Genomic DNA, 17,149 nt, shown 5'->3' on the forward strand with positions numbered 1-17,149 from the left:
TTTGTCCTTTCTCTTCCTCTTAACTGCCTTACAGAATCATGATAAAAAATGTCCTCATAATTGCTAAACCCAATGATCATTAATATTCCTATTACATCAACTCTCAGTATCTGTGACCATTCTTACCTTCTAGAAACATTACTTTGGTTTCTCTGACTTCCGTGGCCACTCCTCAATCTCTTTGAAAGTCTCTACTTTCTCTTTAAATCCGTGTTTTTAGGAGGTTACTTCCCAATACATGTTCATTTTGAGACTTCTTTGAAGCTACTGGACTTCAAATACAGTTTATTACATTAAGTCATGCATCTAAGTAAGTTTCAAGTCAAAACCTCTTTTATAAGATGCAGACCTTAATTACTTATAAATCATTTTCAGTTCCAGGTCCCCACTCACCTGTCAAAATTAATCTGAAAAAAAAAATTCCATCATTCCATCTTCTGAACAAAATCTGCCTCCCTCCTGCTTTGTCTATCTTGATAAATGGCAGTATCAACCACCCAGGTACTCTCTCTAGCAACCTCCCTTTATTTAAATAAATCACTGATGAAACGTGTACACGAAAACACGTATTTTCTAATTCCTCAGAAAGAAAGACCCCTTCAGCTTGGATTGACTGGGTTGACAACATGGGAGAGTAGGGATGAGGGAAATGGGCTGTAATTGTGAAGACTGAAGAGAAAGAAATTTAGAAAGTACTAGGGCACAGGAAATACACAATGTCTTGACTTAGAATGCTGCGGCTGGAGGGAAAAACTACAAATTGTATCCAAGAAAAAGAGAGAAAGGGAAGAACAAGTCAGAGATTAGAAATCCTAGTGACAAAACCAGACACCTGAAAATTAGATGAAAGAAATGGTTGTCAAGATAGCATTCTTTGATGAAATATCCATCTTATACAAACCTCGTATCTTTGGGGAGCAAGGGTTACGAACTTGCAATTAACCTAAATACCATTAGCAAAAAAGGTGCCAGATTCCATTGATGAATTATGTTCTGAATGTCACTAACAATAATTACTAGACACTGAATAGCCCAATTCTCTTGTCCCTAAGCCACCCTCCCCAAATAAATTTCTAAATTTCACTTTATTTACCTTTCATTTAATTGCACTCTATTTGCTCCCACCTCTCCAATTTACAAATTTTAAATTCCTATTCCATATAGTACATCTTTAACATTCTGGAATTTGTTATATGAACCACTTAAATTCTTAGGGTCTAACCGTGCTCTCTTACTGCAAGCAAAGGCTCTTATTTTTAGTGAACAGCCCAACACAGAATTTTTCACATAAGTGAAGGGTAGGGGAATAGTTGAAGTGGAAGGTAGTGAGATGTAGAACTGAGAAGAAATATTTCACTCCTGGATTTGCAACTGAAGGAAATGGCAGAATTACTAGATTAGAGAAACAGTGTATGTTTTGTTCAATAGCTCTTCAGCTTAATCAAAAACAAAAACCAAACTATCTACCATTCCTCTTCAAAAGCACACGCACACAGATGAACATACACACAATGAATACCAGTCCTCCAAGAATGGAATAGTTCAGTGTCATCAGTGTCAATTTTGTAAGCTAGCTATTTACAGAAAAATTGAGTTCCGTAATACTACTGGAATAGAAAACAGTATATTTCATTTTTAAACTCTTGTTTAATATGACAGTGGTTGTTAGAAAATATTTCAAAAGCACATTCAGAAAACTTAAAACTGAAACAATTTCAAATGATTTAAGAACACTTTTCTTACACACACACACACAGATGTCTACAGTTTACTTGGAAATGGATCAAAATGCAACATAGACTGACGAATAGACAATGGATTTACGACCAGATATGTGATAAAACTAACATAATATTAATGGTAGAATCAAGATGGTGGGTATATGAGTAGTCACTATGAAACTGTTTCAATTTCCCTGCCTGCTTGAGAATTTCCATTAGAATACTAGGAAAGAGATATGGGGATATACGTATATGTATAGCTGATTCACTTTGTTATAAAGCAGAAACTAACACACCATTGTAAAGCAATTATACACCAATAAAGATGTTAAAAAAATACTAGGAAAAAATCCACAAGAACAATAATAAATCACATACACACAGGCCCTGTATTTAAAAACAAAAACCTCACGAATTAACTCTGGTGAAAAGAAATAAATAGTTTAAAAAGTAAAAATTCTGAGACCAATATATGTAAAATCTAAGGAAGGTACCAAAAGGTGTACTGATAAAAAGCCTTAAGTGTTTCCCACTGAACTGAAAAATAAAAATAAACTTACTATTCGACAACTAGTAGAGATAAATATTAAAGATTTTTAAAAATAATAAATTAAAAACATAAAGACAAAAATGACAACTCAAAAGCTCATTCTTCAAAAAAAAAAAGTACTAAAACCCCTGGCAGATTTTTTTCTTCATTCCTCACAAATATTTAACTTTGTAAAAGGATGTAACTGGGACTTCCCTGGTGGTCCAGTGGTTAACACTCCACACGTCCACTGCAGTGGGTGAGGGTTCAATCCCTGGTCCCTGATCGGGGAACTAAGACCCTGCATGCCTCATGGTGCGGCCAGAAAAAAAGGTGTAACCACAGACGTGATCTTTTCAATTTACAGAATAATTATATCTACAATTTTAGGCTTCTAAATTTGAAAATCTCAAGTGAATAAACTTCTAGGCAGATAAAAATGACATAAGTGACTCAAGAACAGGTAGAAACTTCAATAGACCTGAAAACGCTATTAAAAACTAAGGCCTTAAATACCTGTTTGAGAGTTTCTTTGTCATCTTTTAGATCATAAATAAGTCAATAAACTCAGTTTAATCTCAATCAAAACCCCAAAAGGATTTTTTCAAATGAGCTTAACAAAATAACCCTAAAACACATCCGGAAAAAAAGAAAGCATACAAGGATAACTAGGTAAATTCTATGACACCAGAATAGGCTAAGGAGAAAAGTATCCATTTGTAAACAGATACTATAAACCTATGTTATAATATGTGGTAATAATACAGCAGTGCAGGAATAGGCAGCAATCAAATGGAATAAAAGATCCAGAAATAAATCTATGCATATTTAAGAAGACATTTCAAATTGTGATAGATAATGAAGCGTTATGCAATACATGACAAAAGGCTATATATATGCCTAAATATATTTTAGATAAATTAACATATTTGCGTGTAAAACTTCAAATCATAAATTCTACAAGAAAAAATATAGGTATGTATTCAATAAAATGTTGTGCAGCGGGATTACTTCGTAAGAAAAAGGAAAGAAGAAATAAGGCTATATACAAGTTAAAGATTTTTGCTGGGTAAAAATAACATAAACTTAAAAGGCAAATGGTAATCTTGGAAAAAGAAGTAGTTACAAGTGAATATGATGAGCTATTCACTAAAAATAAGAGCCTTTTATTTTAGAAATAAAAATAACCAATAAGCATTTTTAAAAAGTCTTTCAGATGTATTACTGATAAGAGAAATTTAAATAAGGTTTTTAGTTTATCAACTGGGCAAAAATTTTAAAAAGATATGTAATACCCAGCAGTGGTAAAGCGTTGAAGAAACACAATTTCATATCCCAATGAGGGAGGTGTACTTTGGCAACAGACTGAGGTGGGGCGGGGGCGGATGGAGTATTATCAGTACGTTAGAAAATTAGAAAAGGTTTTAGAATTCTACATGTTCTTTGACACAATTCATTTCTTGAAATAATGGGAAAGAAAAATACTGATTTGCACAGAAATTCAGTTAGAAATGTCCACTATAGGGTTGTTTACAATTTTTAAAAACATCCTTAATTTCCATAAATTGCAAGTAAATCATAAGCTTCGTAAAATGAAAGTTTAATCTAATGATAAAATGTTATCAGATTAAACCAAAATAGACAAGAATATGTAACAGTGGTGTCACTAGCTAGTAGGATTGTAAGAGTGTGTTCTTCCTGACTTAATGGTATTTTCTAGATAGTTTGAAATTATAGTCCTATTGCCTAAAAAAGCTTACCACAGAAAGTCCTCTATTTGCAATGTTCCTTTTTCACCAAAATAAAGATTTTATACTTACTTCTCCATCATCAAGGACATTCATTTCCCCTATCCTCTGTTTCGTGAAATCAGTTTCTAGCTCGCTGACCGGAGTTCAAGACCCCTAATCAACCCTTAAGCTTTGAATCTGAGAAATCCTTATCCTGTAAAAAGCTAGTTAAAATAGGAAAATGCTCTTTGTTGGCCTGGAAAAAAAGTAAGCTAGGCTGCTTACTTTTTTCTGACTTCATTCTCATTTAGACACTATGCTTAGAATTGAAAGATATGCTTATGAATGGAGAAAGTTGTTATTTCAAAGCCTCTTTCTGGCCTCATGTCCTTTCCTCCAACCCCAAGAGTATTGTAAAATGATGTACAAAACTGCCTATGGGGACAGAATGCACAAGAAGTAAAAAACTATTCCTACAGAGTCAGAATGAAAACATACTTCTATTCATCACCCAAACCAAAACATTTCTTCAAATCTAACACTATCAAGTGGTACCACACTTGGGGCACTGGGAAGGGGATCCCTACGTGCAATTATACCTTTCATGTCTTTTATATCTATCTCATTTGTTTTACAAAATAAACCTCTGAGGTAGCTGGACTACTGCCAGCTTTATTTTACAGATGAAGAAACTGAACTTCTGAAATGATGTGACATGCCCAAGATCACACAATTAATGCCTCTGAAGCAATTCCTGAGAGCAAATTCTTCTCAGTGAACAGCAACCATCTCCCCTGTACAAATCTCAGTAGCAAAGCAGCCACATCCATCGACCTAAGAAACAGCAGCAATATATTTGTGAGTAAAACTTTGTTCACGGCTTTAGATTTAGTAGTTTCTTGGGGAGAATAATAATGAACATCGCAGGAATTCCCTAACAGTCCAGTGGTTAGGACTCGGCACTTGCACTGCAGTGGCCCGGGTTCAATCCATGGTTGGGGAACTAAGATCCTGCAAGCCGCATGGCATAGCCAAAAAAAAAAGAACATCTTCACTGATAAGTGAGAATAAAGGAATAAAGACAGGTCTGATAATAACTTTTTCAGAGATAGTTAACAAGGAAAAAGGATATAACCTGATTTCTTAAGAAATGTTTAAGTGATTAAAGGTGGTATAGTTGACTGATCACTCCTTATCTCTAAACATACTTTTAAAAAAAAAATTTACTTTATTTTATTTTATTTTGGCCGTACCTCGCAGCTTGCGGGATCTCAGTTCCCCAACCAGGGATCAAACCTGTGCCCCATGCAGCGGAAGCGCAGAGTCCTGACCACTGGACTGCCAGGGAAGTCCCTAAACACACTTTCTTTACTTGTCTTCTGGGACACCACACTCATTACCTCACCGGCCACCTCTTTTCAATCCTTGATGGCTCCTTCTCTCTTGCTTTCACTATTGGAGAGTATCAGGTACAATTCTTTCTTGGACCTCTTAATCTAATTACTCTCAAACTCTCAACCTAAGTGATGTCTTCCAGTCCTAGAGTTTTAAATATGGTCTACTGGTGATGCTTAAAATTTAAATATATTCAGCCCCAACCCCTCCTGTGAAATCTAGACTTGAATATTCAACTGCCTACTTGATTATCTCCACTTGGACATTTAATAGACATTTCAAACCTAACATGTCCAAAACTCTTGATTTTTTAAAACCAGAACCTAATAACTTTCACTATCTCCACCACTATCACTCTAGTCTAAACCATTAACACCTCAGTTTAAAGTATTCCAATAGTCTCTTAACTCATCTCCCTGTTCCCATTTTGTTCCCCTCCAGTCTATTATCCACAAAACAGCCAGAACCATATTTTAAAAATGTAAGCCAATTCTTTTGTCCAATTCAAGGGATTTTTTTCTTTTATCCAATTCAAGGGATTATTATTTTTTTTTACATTCTGTATTTCTACTTTTCTAATGTTAAAATAACCTTTTTTTATGAAATGATAGTGTTAGTAGGTGGTAAGTTTCTTTAGATATTTGTCTTCGGGTTTTGTTTCCGTGTTTTTACATAAGCAATAAAAAGTTAGTCTCCCCTTCTCAAAACACTCCAATGAACTCCCAAGGCATTTTAAATAAAGTCAACCAATACAATCTCTATCCAACCTCGTTTCCTCCTATTCTTCCTTCTTCTTGCTCATCTCCAGCCAGTGGCCTCTTTGTTCTCTGAATTCATTCATCCCATTCCTGTCCAGGACCAGAGCACTCTCCAACCAGGTATCTACATGGTGTGCTTCCTTACATAAGTCTCTGCTAAATGACACCTTCTCAAAGAGTGGTATTCCCTAACCATTCACTAAAATAGTAGCTCTCTAGATGCCTCTTTTTTGTATAAAGAGGCTATCTTTAGTGTAAAAAGAGGTAAGTAGGTTAAAAATATATACTGTATTTACTTAAATTGAAAACAAATTCACTGGAAAGATACATGAAAATTCACCTATTAACTCAGCAGATAAGGTAGATGGGTGGGAGGATTCTTCACATTGTTTGTTTTTAAAATATTGTTTGATTTTTTTTGAACAATTTTAATGTGTTATTTGAATGACTATTTAAAAGTAAATAAAAAATAGCAGTCCACCACTCTCTATCCCTTTACTCTAATTTATTTTTACTCACAGCATCTATGCTTACTTGACTTCATATAATTATATAATTATCCACATCTCCACCAGACAGTAAGCTTCAACCAACTCCCTTAGTATTAGAGAATATAATGATTTTCTCCTTAACTAAAAACAAAACATTGAAATGGTTTTCAGTATCTTTTTGTCACCTTTTTCCTCCAGCATACTTTATGTAACTTTTATTCTATTTATAAATTTGCATGGTATGTCCTTGGCTATATCCAATACATGCACAAGATGAAGACATAAGAGGGCTTGCTTGTTAAATTTATAAATGTCAAAAAGCCAGGAAGAGAAGCTAATCCCTTGGATGACAGAATCATTATTTAAGAAGGTTTCAAGGACTTCCCTGGTGGCGCAGTGGTTAAGAATCCGCTTGCCAAAACCGGGGACACAGGCTCGAGTCCTGGTCCGGGAAGATCCCACATGCCACGGAGCAACTAAGCCCGTGCGCCACAACTACTGAGGCTGCACTCTAGAGCCTGTGCTCCTCAACAAGAGAAGCCACCGCAATGAGAAGCCCACGCATCACAACAAAGAGTAGCCCCCACTCGCCACAACTAGAGAAAGCCTGTGCGCAGCAACGAAGACCCAACGCAGCCAAAAATAGTAAAATTTTAAAAAAGATCTCAACTTTTAACTACACTCAAGTAGATGATATTTAAAAGGGTTAATGGTACATATTGCTTAAAAACATCATCTACATGTATATACAGAATGGGAAAAATCTTAACATACAAAAGATGCGGGTTTATGTTGCCTATATCAGTGATTTCCAGACAAATTTTTCAAAAAACAAAATAGGAAACAACAAAGGTGGCCTCTCCCGTTGCGGAGCACAGGCTCCGGACGCACAGGCCCAGCGGCCACGGCTCACTGGCCCAGCCGCTCCGTGGCACGTGGGATCCTCCCGGACCGGGGCACGAACCCACGCCCCCCCATATTGGCAGGCAGACTCTCAACCACTGCGCCACCAGGGAAGCCCCAAAAGACTAACTTTTTATTGCTTATGTAAAAACATGAAAACAAAACCCGAAGACAAATATCTAAAGAAACTTACCACCTACTAACGCTATCATTTCATAAAAAAGGTTATTTTAACATTAGAAAAGTAGAAATACAGAATGTAAAAAAAAAATAATCCCTTGAATTGGATAAATATAACTTGAAAAGCCACATAACATTTTTCTCTCTTTTTTTTGCTTAGAACTGGCAAGACATTACTGTTGTTAGAGTTAATGAAATTTTAGACCGTAAACACAAGTGTATGGCTTGAATTAAGAAAAGGGGTAATTTCACTACACTGCATTCAGACCACAACTGCAGAACTAAAGCTGGAAACAGAATCAGAACAAAAAAGAATAGCACTGACAAAACTGATTGTATCTAGTGACAGAGATGAGGAAGGTAAAGGAAACGGTATCACATGAAGTTGTAGGGGTTGTAGTATTTAATTTAGAAGAGGGAGAACTTAACAGAGACCCAATATATTGAGAAAAACCTTACTGTATCTTACTCTTAAAGATAGAACTGCAACCAATGGAAGAAGTTACACAGTAAAGCAGATACTATCTCAGTTTAGTAAAATCTATTACATTTTTCAAAAGCGAAATTACCATCCTATGCCCATTTTTTCATGCAAGTGTTTCTCATGGAAAAGCTGGACTCAATAAGATCTCAGGGATATTAGTAGTAAGCAGCACATTGTTTGAGATGATTTCTAAAGTCTCCTCTAATTCTAAACTTTTGTGAATTAGAAGGGAATAAATGTTGCCTTTTATAACTTACTGAAAAAGATGAGTGGAAAGAATTTTGGCTTTAGTCAAAAAGACAAAGGTTCAGTTATAGGCTTTACCACTTAATAATGTGTGACAGAGAGGCAAAATTATTCACTAACTCTGGACCTCAAGTATTCTCAACTTTAAGTGTAAAATAATACCTTACTTACACAACTGCTGCATGAATTATGCACAGACACACACAATGTCTGGCACTTAGTAAGTGCTTGATACACAGTAGGTATTACTCACTTATTCAGTAAATATGTTCCAAAAGATAATATTTTCTATTATTTATTTATTAGCCATTTATGTACTTAAATAAGGACTTACTCTCTGCTGTCCCGTTCTTTGCTTTTCAAACCTAAGCAATGCACGCTTAGGATTCATTTCCACTTCTATGCTTCACATAATCTCTACTGGATGAAAGAAATTTTTATAACCTTGCTTTTGTTGGTTTCCTTTCTACCTTTGACACAAAAGTGGGGTTTACTTTTAGTACACGTCAACTATGTCATTCGTTTTGGCAAAAAAATTATAATATACTGTTGCATAATCATTTCAACTAAACTGGACTATATATACAGTTTAATCAAGCCTACTACCAGACAGATGTTTTCTTACTCTTTTAGATAGCCCACACTGGCTACCTCATTGGTGAGCACTTCCCTCAAGAAATATCTGAGTAAATAAAGACCCATTTCACCAAGGGTAGCTATTAGAAATCTTGGTTATTAACAAAAGTTTATGAAATAAAAAAAATTGTCCGAGGTTTCTCCCCATTAGATGAAACCCATTTCTTACTGAAACATATCAACACTTAATGCTCCAGCCAATAATATGTACCCACCAGAATTTTTCAGATGGTATTTAATTCCTTTTTTTCTTATACTTGCAAAATAATTGACAACTATACAGATATTTTAGTTGGCAATTTAATATCATGCTGTTAGATATTTATTAGAACAGTGCACTGCTTAACCCCCCAATGTTCATGATAAAGAAAAAACAAATCACTACAGAATTTTGTTAAATAAAAAACATGTTGACAAGTTTAAACAGATACAGTATTCAGTACTAGATGAATGATATCAGATGCAACAATAAAACTAGTTTTGTTTGTTTGTTTGTTTTTTGCAGTACGCAGGCCTCTCACTGTTGTGGCCTCTCCCATTACGGACCACAGGCTCCGGACGCACAGGCTCAGCGGCCATGGCTCACGGGCCCAACCGCTCCGCGGCATGTGGGATCCTCCCGGACCAGGGCACGAATCCGTGTCCCCTGCATCGGCAGGCGGACTCTCAACCACTGCGCCACCAGGGAAGCCCAATATAACTAGTTTTTTGGGGGTTTTTTTAAGTGATAAAATGAAACAACAAACTGATACTTGTAACAAATAAATCCCTAAGCATAGAATTTTTAAAAGCACCTTGATATTTACATTAATAGACATAACGAATGATAATTTTACAGTGTAAAGTTGGAAAACATGCAGATGGTTATTTACTTCCATACAAAGTAATTTTAGCACACCATGAAATTTAACAGTAAAATACATTTCAAGTTTGATTTAATATAATTCCACATGGTGAATTACAGATTATTTTTTAAGTAAATTGAAATTTAAGAAATATACTAATTCTTTTTTTAAAAGTCTATTAAAATACAACTAAAGGGCTTCCCTGGTGGCGCAGTGGTTGAGAGTCCGCCTGCTGATGCAGGGGACACGGGTTCGTGCCCCGGTCCAGGAGGATCCCACATGCCGTGGAGTGGGTAGGCCCGTGAGCCATGGCTGCTGAGCCTGCGTGTCCGGAGCCTGCGCTCCACAACAGGAGATGCCACAACAGTGAGAGGCCCGCGTACCGCAAAAACAAACAAACAAACAAACAAAAAAAAACAACTAAAAATAGAACTACCATATGACCCAAAAATCCCATTACTGGGCATACACCCTGAGAAAACCATAATTCAAAAAGAGACATGTGGGCTTCCCTGGTGGTGCAGTGGTTGAGAATCTGCCTGTCAATGCAGGGGACACGGGTTCGAGCCCTGATCTGGGAAGATCCCACATACCATGGAGCAACTGGGCCCATGAGCCACAACTACTGAGCCTGCGTGTCTGCAGCATGTGCTCCGCGACAGTGAGAGGCCCGCGCACCGCGATGAAGAGTGGCCCCCGCTCGCAGGAACTAGAGAAAGCCCTCGCACAGAAATGAAGACCCAACACAGCCAAAAATAAAATAAAATAAATAAATAAATTTCAAAAACAAACAAAAAAAGAGACATGTACCACACTGTTCACTGCAGCACTATGTACAACAGCCAGGACGTGGGACCAACCTAAATGCCCATCGACAGATGAATGGATATAGAAGATGTGGCGCATATATACATTGTAATATTACTCTGCCATAAAAAGAAATGAAATTGAGTTATTTGTAGTGAGGTGGACGGACCTAGAGCCTGTCATACAGAGTGAAGTAAGTCAGAAAGAGAAAAACAAATACCATATGCTAACACATATATACGGAATCTGAAAAAAAAAAAATGGTACTGATGAACCTAGTGGCAGGGCAGGAATGAAGATGCAGACATAGAAAATGGACTTGAGAACACGGGCGAGTAGGGGCGGGAGGGCAAAGCTGGGGCAAAGTGAGAGTAGTATCGACATATATACACTACTGAATGTAAAATAGTTAGCCAGTGGGAAGCAGCAGCATAGCGCAGGGAGATCAGCTTGGTGCTTTGCAATGACCTACAGAGGTGGGATAGGGAGGGTGGGAATGAGGCTCAAGAGGGAGGGGATATGGGGATATATATATGCATACGGCTGATTCACTTTGTTGTACAACAGAAACTAACACAGTATTGTGAAGCGATTATACTCCAATAAAGATCTATTAAAAAAAAGTTGATTAAAATACAGTGTGGAATTAAGGGATAAAAAGTATAAGAAAACAAAAAAGCACTTTATGGCAAAATCAACTTAATAAAAGAGCACAAATTCAATTTTAATAAAAAAGTTAAACATGAATTTTTTCCTCAAAAAGTAAACTTTTTTAAGTTGAAAATAATAAAATTCATTAATTGAAGAAAACTGAACTTCATGGGTTCTTGTTATGTAGCAATTTCATTTTTCAGAGTTTATAGAGTTGATCATATTATAAAATACTACCGAATAGCAGAAGATATTATTAAAATATGGTTACTGATAAGTAGGGAAATAATTCCAACAGTTTCCATTTTTATGAAAAGCCCATGTTAAGACATCTCTTCCTATATCAGTAAGTTAATTTATAAAACTATAGTTCCACTTCATTAGAATTATTACTTTCACATCAAAAGAAAAAGACTAGACTAATACAACTATGAGGTATCAATGAACTTGATTGTCACAGACAACTCAAAGAGCATGCAGAGAAGCTTTCCATAAATTTTCACAGGGTAGGGGGACTAGGCGACACAGCTGAAAAGAGCACATTGCAGAAGAGACCTTGGTTTTATTGGACTCTGCCTTTCATTAGCAGTTTGGCTTGGACAGCCAAGTCAGTTAACTTTCCAAGTTTTAATGTCTTCCTCTTTCTCTGTCAAATGCATTTAGACTCACCAAAATTCTACAATATTTGCAAAGTTAGGAAAAAGTAAAAGCAGCACTGGTTTTACTTTTTAAAAAACAATGGCAGAAAAATACAAAATGGTTTGTAACTTGCAATGTAATATTTCCAGAGCTGAATTCCTAAATCATTGCGGCATACCCAGCCAGGGTTATATCAGTGAAGATCTGGATACCGTATTCATAATGTCACTTTCTCCTCTCATATCATTCCTCCACCTGCTCCTCCCCATCCGGCTTCAATCTCTTTTGCTTGTTTTAATGCCAGCAAACGGTTGTAAGCTTAATAATCAAATCATTTTAAAAGATGCATTTTCAATCAAGTATGTTATCTGCTTCACCACATTTCTCCCAACTGGATGAATTTTCATTAAGAGAATAAAAATATGAATAAAAAATTCAGAAACAGAAATGTACCAGGCCTATGTTTGATTTTGAATGCTTAAAAAACAAAACGGAAAGATGTATCCTAACCTATTCCCTTAGGCACGTGAATGCGTTACCCACCCTATGAAAAAACATTCTGCTGGTTCATTTTCCTGCTACACAAACAGCTTCGTCGTCAGGCCCTTCCTGGTCCATTCTTCATCGTGAGCTAGTAATTTTATATGGATCACCTTGGCAATGCTTGGACAGGTACTGTCCTTGTCTTCCAGGAGCTTACATTCTCCAAGTAAAACTCCGCTAAACACTAAAAAAACAGATACTATGACTTAGGGTACAAATCCCACATCTTCCCGCCCCTTGTTAGGCAGCTGTTAATTTTTCTTTTCCTTACATAAAATGAAGGGACCCATACCAAAGCCCACATTTGAATTTCAGGACAATGAAGTCGACAGGAAGCTACTCTCTCCTCCCCCGGGATACTACAGAGCCACAGCCTGAGCGGGTGCTGTCGCCTGGCGGGGTGCGTGACACCACGTCTTCCACGCCCTCCCACCGCGTCCGAAAGGCTCCTCGCCGGACCACCCCAAACCGCCCCACACACCAAAACCAACCACACAAAAAGAAACGACATTGGGATCTGCTCCGATCGGGAAAACCCCTTCTCCAGCAGCAGCGTAGCCATTCCCTCCGCTGCTCCGCCCGCACCCCTGCAAACTGCTGGGGCGGAGGGGGCTGCACAAAGCCAGGAGAGCCAGAGACGACTCAATACGTGGACACTTGCAGGGGAAGCCGGGACGCAGGGCCCGGGGACGCAGGGTTGGGGGGCGGTGGGGGGGGGAGGGGCGCCCCCGCCGAGTCCCAGGTCCGGGGCGGGGGCGGCACGCGAAGCCTCAGGGAAGCGCCCCTCGCCGCCGGCCCTCAACCCCTCCCGCCGCGGGCCGCGCCCGAGCCCCCGCTGCAAACCCGAAAAGAAGGATGTGGAAAGGCGGAGGCGACGGCATCGGAGCGCATCACTTACCCCTCACTGCTGAGAGGGACCGGACGGGGGGGCGGGGCGCACCGCGTCCCGTGAGTCTCTCGCAAGCGTCCTCCCCCACCCTGTCGTCGTCGCCGCCGCCGCGGTCGAGCTCTTGGCCCCTCGGCGCCGCTGGGCAATAACGTTATTCCGCACACGCTCCGCACATAGCGGTAACGGCAAGGAGCGGCCGTCCAGTGCGCAGGCGCCCGGGGAGAGGGCGAGGAGCCCAGCCCTACCCCTGGTCCGGCCCAGTCCCAGCGAACTCCTACTGCGCAAGCGCCAAGCACAGACAATGAAAAGGGGTTGTGTGTAGGGGGGTGGGTCTCACCCACAGGCCTCTCCAGCTGCCGACTACGCAGGCGTATACCAAAGACCAGCTTCAACGATGAAGAGGACCCGGGCTTTAGCTGGGACCGCAACCGGCAAGGACTACAGTTCCCAGCCGGCAGTGCGCCAACTCCAAGCTGTGGTCGGGTCGCTGGGCGTGCTAAGATTGGTAGTGTCAGCCGCCTTCACGATCTACGCTGTTTGGGAGATTCAGAGCTTCTTTTTCTTGAGAATTTATTTCGCGGTGTTGGCAGATGTTGCGGCTGAAGGGTGTTGAGCTTGTAATTTGCGTTCTTGAGAAGGCTCAAGGATCAACAGCATATAAGCGAATTTAGAAGAGTAAAGGCTTTCAGTGAGCCCTTCCTGTCAGTTAGGTGGTCCAGACAGCAGGATGGGATGAAGGCAGGACTAAGCCTGGCTGGGCTACAGAAATGGGCGGAGCCTCCAAGGAGTCTCTTGGCAACCGGAACTTGCCGCCAAACCGCCAAAGCTTGAGCTTGGAGCGCGTTGCCCTCTGGGAATTGTAGTGTCATTGGAAGTGCTCTTAGGAGCTTCGACACTGTAAGCCCGGACACTGTGGACTACAACTTCCGACGTCCACCACGAGGGCCCGTGGGTGGGAAGAGGCTGGAGAGCTCAGTACGGGACTCTGTGCTCCCCAGTGACAGCAGCAGCAGGAAGTCGGTGGGCCACTTCCGGAGGCTGAGGCCTCTTGCACTCCGAGGGGAGAACACTGGACACTTCCCCACGCAACTCCCATCTCTGGGCCCCGAGTGTGTTCATGGCGAAGTCCCCGGAGAACTCTGCCCTGGAGGAGATTCTGGGGCAGTATCAACGGAGTCTCCGGGGTGAGTTGCTCGGAACCTCTGTGCCCTAGCCCCTTGATAGCAGGGCCTAATGGACGGGAGCTGACCAGGGGCGTTTACTAACACCTTGGTTCGGCCCTAGCCAGAACGCAGAGGAAGAAGATGGATGTTGCTGTGGAAAGATTAAATAGTTGTGTTTGTTTTTACGTTTAAGCAACGTTGTTTCCCTTGATTCCCATAGTTACTTGAACCAACTGCCTGATCTTTCTTGGGCATCTTTTTTACCCGGCGCCTGCAGAAACTCTTGGACGGCTCAATGCCAGTTTTGCCCAGTTCCCATACTTCTCTTTATAATCCAGTAAATTCCTGATGCGCTCTTTTTACACATTCAAATTATGGTGTAGTGGATTGAATGTGACTTATTGGACCGGGGAAAAAAAAACACTAATAATTATTTTAATCACAACAGCTTCTATTTAGTGGTCTAGGCTATTTACATACATTAAATCACTTAAAACTTACAATCTTATGAATGTCCCTCTTCTACACGTGGGAAAATAGAGGTGCAAAGAGGTTAAGTTAGGCCAAAGCCAACATAGCTAGTTAGTGGCAGAGCCAGGTATTAAATTCAGTCAGACCTGTCTGCCGTAAAAGCCTATGTTTTTCTTTATTAATCATATTACAATTACTATCACTGAAACTCTTTTTAGTTAATTCAGATTTTATTACTATAGTACCCTATGAGTAGCTGAAGAAGTGATATACTTGTAGATAGCTCTATCATCTTGAACATCATATATAACATCTAGAAACCTCATTTCTCTTATTTTAAAGTAGAAGTTGTGATATTGTCTACAGGGTTCTTGTGAGGAGCAAATAAAATAATTCACATAAAGCAGTGATTTTCAGGCTTTTTTTTAAAATCTTAGCCATAAATAAGAAATATATTTTGTATGGGGCATAGACATATAGACTAAAAGAAAAGTTTCATTAAAGAATATTTATTCTACTAGATGTAATTCACCCTACTCTCTGTTCTTTTGCATTTTCTTAACCATTTAGGCCATGACCAACAGCTTAAAAAATATTTAAAGCATTTAAAGCACTGACTCATTTATTAATTTAGTGCCTACTATATGTTAGACATACCAAATGCTGGGGATACCATAAGGAACTAGACAAAGTGACTGTCCTCAGGGAGCCTCTGGATTAATGCAGTGAAGCACGATAAACAAAATAATTACAGATTACTATGATAAAAAAGAAGAGTAAAGATCAGTGCTTGGCACATAAGCACTCATTAAATGTTAGCTGCTATTTATAATTGGTACTTGTAACAAAGTGAAGATTTTTCAAGGAGTTTAGCAAATTTATCTTCTACTGAGTCTAGATTTTGAAAGGGCTATTATTTATTGTTTGATTAGCAAATTTATCTTCTAGTGAGTCTAGACTTTGAAAGGGTTATTTATTGTTTCCATCTGTCAACAGTGTTACAAACTGTCAACATTCTCAGTATTCAAACTGCAAGAATAAAATAATTGGTCTGAATGAATACCTTCATCAGCCTACTGATATTTCAAGAGCTGTTAGATACAGAAATAACCACTTGTAACTTTTCATTTGAAGGCAAGAAAAATACTGTGGGCAATAATACCAGTGGCATTTAATTTTTGAGGTTGGTAAAAAAATCTTGTTTTCCATTATGTTTCTCCTAGTGCTTCTCCTCCTTTAACCTTAATTTGAACCTTTATTTAAGTATTAGAGGCTATTTAATATTAGACTTGATGCAGTAGTTAATTTCAAACTAATGTTATAGTACTATATTTAATACCCACGATACTTCTTTCAGTAATTATAGTGAAGAGCTTTTATTCAAAGATAATTCATTTTAAAATAAATTTAAAACTTAGTGTTATAACAATATAAAGTAGTGAAAACATTTATAATCAAGAGCAAATAAAGCAGAGAAAAAAGTTAGTTTGTTTTTTATTAATTTTTAGTGATAGTTTTAACAATGAATCAAGAAATGAAACTTGAAATTTTTCATGGGTTTTCAGGACTTATTTTATTGTTTATTAAGTAGCATTTTAATTTTCAGGTTTATTTAGTTTATATAATAGCTTATGGAAGGAAACAAAACAGAACTAATATTGAAATGAAGCACGATCAGAAGTTCTTCACTTCACACGTATAAGTTACCACTCTTAGGATAATTCCCTTTAACGTCAAAATGTGTGTTTCTGAATAAACACAGTATGGTGGCATTATTTTGTATATGAAATTTCATTATTTTAAGCGTTTTGTGCCTAATAACTTGAGAATTGTGTTACTATGCAGCCAGATAAAATGCAATTTAAAGTTCTTTTGTTTTGGTTTTGTCTATCCACCATTACTTCCCCAAAATGGCTTGTCTAGTTCATGCTTACAGAAAAGGTAATAGGTATTCTTGGTCTTTCCTCACAAGTTATTCCTCTGGTTTCTAAATAACTGTACATGTAATCATTACTAATTCTTTCAGTTGTATTTAGCAAGGAAGTGGGCATATAAAAATGCGAAATGC

The 17,149-nt window shown here is 38.5% G+C and overlaps 2 protein-coding genes across 2 annotated transcripts in view; one reads left to right on the forward strand and one right to left on the reverse strand.

Moving 5' to 3' along the window:
• The window catches only part of CEP170 (centrosomal protein 170), a 144,725-nt gene extending 131,086 nt beyond the window's left edge, over positions 1 to 13,639 (reverse strand). Inside the window, exon 1 of the mRNA XM_065874726.1 lies at positions 13,457 to 13,639. The gene's annotated coding sequence lies outside the window, so the exon portion shown is untranslated. The remainder of the gene's footprint in view (positions 1 to 13,456) is intronic.
• A 769-nt stretch (positions 13,640 to 14,408) lies between these two features.
• The window catches only part of SDCCAG8 (SHH signaling and ciliogenesis regulator SDCCAG8), a 261,132-nt gene continuing 258,391 nt past the window's right edge, over positions 14,409 to 17,149 (forward strand). Inside the window, exon 1 of the mRNA XM_065881558.1 lies at positions 14,409 to 14,631. Within this exon, the coding sequence (XP_065737630.1) occupies positions 14,565 to 14,631 (67 nt within the window). The 5' untranslated portion in view covers positions 14,409 to 14,564. The remainder of the gene's footprint in view (positions 14,632 to 17,149) is intronic.

The sequence above is a fragment of the Phocoena phocoena genome, chromosome 1, assembly GCF_963924675.1.
Source record: "Phocoena phocoena chromosome 1, mPhoPho1.1, whole genome shotgun sequence".
Classification (NCBI taxonomy): Eukaryota; Metazoa; Chordata; class Mammalia; order Artiodactyla; family Phocoenidae; genus Phocoena; species Phocoena phocoena.